This window comes from Pseudorasbora parva, chromosome 14 (assembly GCF_024679245.1).
Source record: "Pseudorasbora parva isolate DD20220531a chromosome 14, ASM2467924v1, whole genome shotgun sequence".
Classification (NCBI taxonomy): Eukaryota; Metazoa; Chordata; class Actinopteri; order Cypriniformes; family Gobionidae; genus Pseudorasbora; species Pseudorasbora parva.
Genome location: NC_090185.1, coordinates 22,615,340 through 22,623,365, shown reverse-complemented (window position 1 = coordinate 22,623,365; position 8,026 = coordinate 22,615,340). Strand labels below are relative to the sequence as shown.

Here is an 8,026-nt window from a genome sequence, read left to right as displayed (position 1 = left end):
TAGTGAGATGATTGAGCGCGCCCGATCTCCACGTCGGAGAAGTTTCGCTTCTTTGCCGTCTTCTGTTTGTCCATGGCGTAAAATGAGGGCGTGGGGGAGGCGGAGACTTGAATATATAGGGGCGTGTTATTCTAATGATGAACGTTTTCAGCCGCCACATTTATTAAGGGCAAGTATTGCGTACACCTGAATTGCAGAGGTACGCACAGCTTCATAAATCAGGCGGTGAGAGGAGTGTAAGCATAATCTTACGCCAACATATACGCCCGTTTCTACGCAAGATTGATAAATGAGGGCCGGTGTGATTCCAGGCATTTTCACCCATTCTCCATTGCCATGCCTCTCCTCTATTCTACTCGTAACCTTAAAACCACTTCCTCGATTTGTTGCCCTCTAGAGGACAGGATGAAAAATGTCACCAATGTACCAGAGTAACCGATACATGCTACACAGAACAAAACATGAAAGTACACGCCATGGCTAATGATGAGCGCAAGCCGCATGCTAAACAAACAATCCTAAACACATAGACAAAAGAGTGGTTACTGCCCAAGCAAAACTAGATGCTCACACAAGACCAAGCGAATGCTCAAACTGTACACTTACAACGGGGAGAAAAACACATGGAGCTTTTAATGTCCGAAGCCTGAACCAAAACCAAATTATGAAATGCCAGGATTCAAACACCACTATATAAATCCATATAAAATCCTATACAAGCATACTGAATGTTTGCATATATTATGTTTAAATAAACTTACATATATAAATTCGACATACATTGTTTACATATATGGCATTAACATACAGTACCATATAAAAAATCATCATATAAATAATTTTAATATATGTATATATAATAATTATTCTATGGGTATTTCATACATGGTATAAACCTATATCTTCATATATCGTGAGAATGTATATATGCGCTAATAATGTATTGCCTTATATGAAACATATATGACATCACTACTCGGATATAGGGACATATATGTACATATATTATATTTCTGTATGGGGCTGCACACTTAAAATTGTGTACTTTATCTTCACAAAAAGAGTACATACTTTTAAGACGTACTATAAGTAGGTGAATTGGTGGACTGATAAGTTGAATCGGGTGTGTTAGATAAGGGAGCCATAAAAAACATGCACTTGGGGGTCCACAGGAATGTGATTTAGTTACCAATGGCTAGATTCAAAAAACAGCCACTTGACTCACTGATTGATTTAAGATGCATTTATTAAAAAAGCATTCAGAAAAAAAAAAAGTAAATGTCAATAAACATCTCAAATAAACTCATGTATCACTTGAAGATATGCTAAAAGTCAATTAACATTTCCAATAATGCTCTTTATCCATGGAAGATATGCTGAAACCTTCATATATACTTCAGGTAGTTTAGGCGAATTACAGCGATCGGGGTCTCCGAAGGATGTGACACCAACAGCAGTGTCTCCGCAAACCAAAGGACCTCCTGAATCCCCCTGTTAACAATGCAAACACAAAGTGAACCACTTTGGGCTTCATATCAGTCAGTGTGTGGATTAAATGACAGATGATCTTGAACTTACGCTGCAACTTCCTCCATCGCCATATGTACACATCATCTGTGAAGCTGAATAGTTGCCGTGTCCCCATTTATTTTCACATTTTGTGTTATTCATGATCTTCACACACGTCTCCATGAGACGATTGCTTTGGTAGCCATTAGTATCCAGTCTTCCCCAGCCTGCAACACTGCACACAGAATCCACTTCAACGTCCTCTTCTTTCATTGGTATAGATATCCAGTTGACTTTCTTGTTTTGTGTGACTTTTTTATCCAGCTGTTTAAAAATCATAAAGAAAGAATAAAAATTTGAAAATAAATCTATTTTATTTCACTTTATCAGAAAAGATGCAACCCATCTTATGTCTTTCCCCTTCATTTGAGATTTGTTTTATTTTCTAATCAAGTATTGTACTTTCAGATAGCAACTGTACTATAAATGTAACAGCATCTTAATAAAAGCATTTACATTTTATACTGTAACTTTGTTTAAGTTTCGTTGTAAATAGTTTTGTTTGTTGTAGTGGGCTATTTTTTCCTTAGCTGAAGTTTTAAGATACAGTTGTAATATTATAAAATAATTTGCTGCTGTTTTAAAATGTACTTGGCCAGTTTATTTCGCCAACTGTACTTTCTCTTGCTCACAAGTAATACATCCCATATTTAATTTAAAGATAAATGTTGTGTAAATATCTTGTTTAAAAAGATAGTTATGAACTGAAATGAGTACAGATCGTTACCCTTAAAAGCATAATGTCATTCATAACCGGTTCCACATTACAGTCTGGATGCTTGTGGTAGGACTTCACTCCGATGTGAACTGAACCCTCAGTCTTATTTTTTAGGTCATGTGCACCAACCACAACTGTCAAAGTCTCTGAACTGTTAAAAAAAATAGATTTTATCAATAACATTTACAGTTTAGAGTCTAGTATGTCAAATATCATTATGGACATTCTGAAACAACACACTGTACTTCATTTGACAATGTGATGCAGTTAAGACAAACTCTTCAGAAATGAGAAATCCACCGCAGATATGGAACCAGTTCTTCTGAACAGAAACCATGTATGGTCTGGAGTGGGGTTTGGTTTCTGTGCCGTTCACTATACCCACATTCACACGAGCTGAGAGAGAGATTGGGTTAGATATATTATTGACTAGATTAATCAAATATGCAGTTTAGTCAGTCAGTCTCACCAGTGAAGGCCAGATGTGGCATGAGAGAGGCCAGCAGGAGAAGACAGATTATGATGATGGTCATGATGAAGAAGATGATCAGTGAGCTCTAAAAACACTATAAATATAAGGGTGGGTGGAGACATAGAGCTTATGTCAACTATTAATCAGACCAGCTTCCAGGACATCACAATGTCATATCTAACGATCTACAACAAGATAAGTGAGGTGTAGAAATGACCAAGTGAAATCTTTTACTCATTTTAAGACTAAAATTCTTACAGAAAATGTAGATGGAAAATTGTGAATTGTATTATAGTGCATGCAACTACAACAATACATAAAAAAAAAAAAAATGATTTCCAATAAATTGACAACCCATTTTAATAATATTAAAAGAAAAATGTTTGCAGTGAAAATGTTCACAGTGGACTGGGGGCAAGGGTGGATGTGGTTGAGCAATCAGTTATGTGGCTAACACCGCAGCTGAGCTCAAAAGTCTCTGTCAAGAGGAAAAACTGTTTAAAGGAGCAATTTGCTGTTAAATTTGCATATGAAATACTCTCACTTGTGATCAAGGCAAGCATGACGTTAAATGAACTGAATAGAATTAACATACCTTAATTGTATTATAAACAACAGTTCAGCGAGAAAATCAATATCAGACTACAAACTCAAGATATGGGTTGCACATGATGTCAAGAGGAAACGTCATGTTATCAGAATGTACTATCATGTTAAAATGAGGTAGCAGATCTTATTAGCAAGAAACAGTTCTCACTGAAGGCATTTTCCCACGATTTGTTCTTATCAGGGTTGGAGGTAACAAATTACAAGTAATGCAAGTTACATATTCACATTAATTTTTTCATGTGAGTAGTAAATTAACTCCTTACTTTTAAATTAACAACGCACTTAACTTGAGTTACTTTTGCAAATAATGATTGCAAGTTACTCCATTTTCCAATGTATTGACAGATGCTTCTTCTATCCCCATGCTGACAGAAATAGTGAGTGCAGAGGCGTTGTGTGCGCTGTGTGAATACAATGATTGTAGTTCCAGACTAACATGAACATGCAATTACTCATCTCACTTGCACAAAAACAGATTCAGTATTCTTCGAAATGAATAAAACAGTGAAAAGCAAACTTAGAATATACTGTAAACCTGTGATAAATACCATATATCAAGAATATTTGCGATACCGATATTTATGATGATATAGAAAAAAATACATAAAACAAAGTTTTGTTGGTGATTGCAGCTGGAAGGCAGCAGCATTTATTAGAAAATGAAGGGCAATGTCCATCCTTTTCCAATGAGCTACTGTCATTGATGACAGAATATTTATTTCAAAGTGTAAATCTCTTATTATAAGGAAGTAGCCTTGGTACGAGTTACACGTACACGTCTCCTGTATTCAGCGGTAACGAACCTGTGTGCGTTGAGTATGATTTTGAGTATAAATTCCCCCGTTCATAGAAACGGGGTGGTGTAGTCTGCTCTATTTTGTTCTAGTTGTGCATAGTATCACTCTTGCCCTTCACCGCCTCGCCACATAAGCAATAAGAAAGATTTTAAAATGTATATGCAATGTTTAATAGGGAGCCAATGCAGTGTTGACAGAACTGGGTTAATATGATCCTACTTCCTGGTTCTAGTAAGAACTTGAGCTGCTGCGTTTTATTTATTAAGCGAGCAAGGCAGCCACCTAGTAGTAGTGATGGCCAAATGAAGCGTTTTGAAGCATTATTGCTTTCTGATACAATTGTGTCGAAAATGGTTCATTACTCGAAGCATTGGTGTCAGACGTAACATCACTACCTTGTAGAGCATTAAAATAATCTAGCCTTGAACTCATGAACGCATGAACGAACTGTTCAGCATTTTTTGCTTTGAAAGCATGTACGTACCGTAATTTAGGTATATTTTCAAGATGGTAGAATGCAGTTTTACAGATGCCAGAAACGTGGCTTTCAAATTAAAGATTGGTATCAAAGAGCACACCCAGGTTCCACTGGAGTTTCCACTGACAACAAGGGCTTGACAGAGCAGTCATTAAGTGTTGGACAGAATTGTAGGTTACAACTCGTGAAGTTTTTCTGTCCAATAATTAAAAATTCATTTTTTTCTGAATTAAGTCGCAGCAAATTACTATTAATCCAATTTTTTATATCAGCTATGCATTAATCTTGTGAATTGGTAAATTTCGTGCTGAGTATCGTCAGCATACCAATGAAAACTAACGCCACTAACGCTAATGAAAATTGGCCTGTAATTGACTAATTCTGTAGGATCAAGTTATGTTTTTTTTTAATAAGTGGTTTAATAATAGCCAACTAAAAAGTTGTTGGTACATATCCTAATGTCAAGGATGAATTAATGATATTAAGAAGAGATCTATGATCTCTGGAAGTATCTCTTTTAATGGCCTAGTCAAGCATTAGCAATACCAATAGCATAGTCACAGACCTGTAAAACAACATTGAGGCCTCTGGAATCATTGTACAAAAGTTCGCTGAAGGTTCTGGATAAGAAACCTAGGTTATTTCATCATTGTCATATTCTCAAAAAATATAGCTTATTAAGTTTTGATAATATAATCATATATTCACATCTCTGTTTATTGTTTAAGATAATAAATGGTATTTTACTGCAGCTCCTCCCTTAAAAAAAGTATATCTTATTGAGCTCAGAAAATACATCTCAAGCCACTCGGTCGGCTGTTCGGGGCGAGTGTAGGATACCACTATGTAAAACAGCACTTGGTGGCTCAGCTTTCTCTAACGTAGCCGTCAGACAGTGGAATAAGCTGCCAACAGAGTTGATTACATGTATGAATTTTAACACTTTTTCACATCTGGTCAGAAAATGGCTTCTTTCACAACAAATATGTTTACATAATGTTTAGTTGATGTGTAGGTCATAGTGTATTTGTAAATGTATGTTGTAGAATGAATGTAGGGTTTGATTATTTTAATGTATTATTTAATTGATTTGTTTACATCTGTGAGGACAGAGATGGAGGGAATCTTATGCAAGTAAAAGTTTATTAAAATAAACAGTGAGAAAGAGAGAGTCAAAATCCACAACGGGTCTCAGGAACTGATGTTGATGCTCAATCCAGAACGGATCTCAGGAACTCAGATGTTGATGCTCAGTCAGAACGAATCTCAGATGTAGATGCTCAGTCAGAACGAATCTCAGATGTAGATGCTCAGTCAGAACGAATCTCAGATGTAGATGCTCAGTCAGAACGAATCTCAGATGTAGATGCTCAGTCAGAACGAATCTCAGGAACTCAGATGTTGATGCTCAGTCAGAACGAATCTCAGGAACTCAGATGTTGATGCATAATCCAGAACGGGTCTCAGGAACTCAGATGTTGATGCACAGTCCAGAACGGTGAGGAGCACCGTAATCGCCCAAACGGATCTTGTATAAAAACGAGACACACCGAAGAGCAGAGGAAAAACATCAATAGTTCACAGATGTGTACAGTACCAAGTTCAAGGTGTAGTCAGCCCCAGTCTAAAAACGAGACTCTTTGACAGTAGAAGAATCCGACTAGTCCACAAGGAAATAATCCACAAGAAAGCGTTGCACAGTGTACTCACAAAATACTGAAGAGGGAGCATAAGCCAAAGGTATTAACAAATTCCCACCGAGTCCTGGAGGAAAAACACAGTGGAAAACAAGAAAACCCGATCAAAGACCAACAATAGTCACACACAACATGTCAGCAAACACCCAGGAGAAACACAACAAACGCGCACAGAACACAGCACACCTGGACCTTAAATAGAGGGAAACAACACACAACAGTTGTGGAAAACAATAAGGGATAACGAAAAGGGAGGAGACAGAGAGTGCACACATGGAACACAAAAGGTAAACACACAAAAAGAGCAACCGATCACACTGGAATACTGACAACATCAGCCTGTCCAGGGACTGCAGGTGTAAATTAGCACAAGTGCTACAACCTGGTAAAATGCATCTTTCCTTTAAAGTTTAATGTATATTTTACACTGTCCCTGTTTAAATAAACAAATACATACATACATTCATGTTGTAATTGTTGATTTTGATGATTTAAAAAGTTTAGCCAATTCTTCTCCTCCTATAGCAGTGAATGATTGTACTTGTTCCTTATTGACACTACAATGCTGTATCTGATGTGATACTGTAGTAGACGGCTGCATGGTTATAATTTTATTCCTAATATTATTAATCTTACTAGTAAAGAAGCTCATCAAGTCATTACTGCTGTGCTGTTTACAAACATCAGAAGTTGAAGCTTTATTTTTGGTTAATTCAGCCACTGTATTGAATAAATATCTAGGGTTGTTTTTGTTTTCTTTTAAGAGAGTTGAGAAATGAGCAGATCTTGCTAGCAGTTTTTATGGCCTTTCTGTATGTTATCATGCTTTCTTTCCAAGAAATGTGAAAAACCTCCAGTTTTGTTTTCTTCCAGCTGTGCTCCAGTTTTCTGACTGCTGTTTTAAAGGGGTGGTAAAATACATTCTTTTGAAGGCCTGATTGTGTGAGGTGATTGTGATTGTGTGACTATGCTGGGTTTAATGGATTCAGTTGTTAAGCTGAAGCCTTCTACCTCTGCTCTCGATATTGTTCCTACCCAATTTTTTAAACAGGTATTTGATAGTGTTGGGGTCTGGATTCTAGAAATTATAAATAAGAGCCTTCTTTCTGGGTCTGTTCCTGCTTTTTGTAAACATGCTTTGGTTAAACCTCTGTTTAAAAAAAAAAAAAAAAAATAAATAAAAAGCCAATCCTGGACACAACTGTCCTATCACATTTTAGGCCAATTTCTAATTCACCGTTTATTGCAAAAATTTTAGAGAAAGCTGTGTTTTTGCAATTAAATAGTTTTTTGGCCACTAACAGTATTCTAGAAAAAATCCAGTCTGGTTTTATGAAAAATCATGGTAACACTTTACAATAACAGGACATGAATAAGCATGTATTAATACATGAATTAATAGTTAATTCAACATGAATTCATGATTAGTTAAGATATGAACTAATCATGAACAAATGAGGAGCTATCCTTAATTAAGACATGAGTCATAATGATTCATGCATGAATACAGCAGCATTAATTACATGTTAGTACATGTTTGGTAATTAATGCATTAATTAACAAGTATGGGTAAACTAAATTAAACAGGCTCTCTAAGAAGGAATAACAAATATTTAGACTTTGAAATACATTTTCAAATGAATTATTGTCATAATTTAAACCCTTTTTTATCAGAAGCTTCATCAT

At 36.1% G+C, this 8,026-nt stretch overlaps 1 protein-coding gene across 1 annotated transcript; it reads right to left on the bottom strand.

Annotated features, from left to right (window-relative positions):
* Positions 1 to 1,228: 1,228 nt before the first annotated feature.
* On the bottom strand, positions 1,229 to 2,858 carry LOC137039504 (duodenase-1-like). The gene is made up of 5 exons (XM_067414811.1): positions 2,757 to 2,858; positions 2,533 to 2,683; positions 2,297 to 2,438; positions 1,579 to 1,833; positions 1,229 to 1,491 (listed from the first exon to the last, which is right to left on the bottom strand). Exons 1-5 carry the CDS (start codon positions 2,818 to 2,820, stop codon positions 1,333 to 1,335), a joined length of 771 nt encoding a protein of 256 aa, XP_067270912.1. The 5' UTR covers positions 2,821 to 2,858; the 3' UTR covers positions 1,229 to 1,332.
* Positions 2,859 to 8,026: the final 5,168 nt, after the last annotated feature.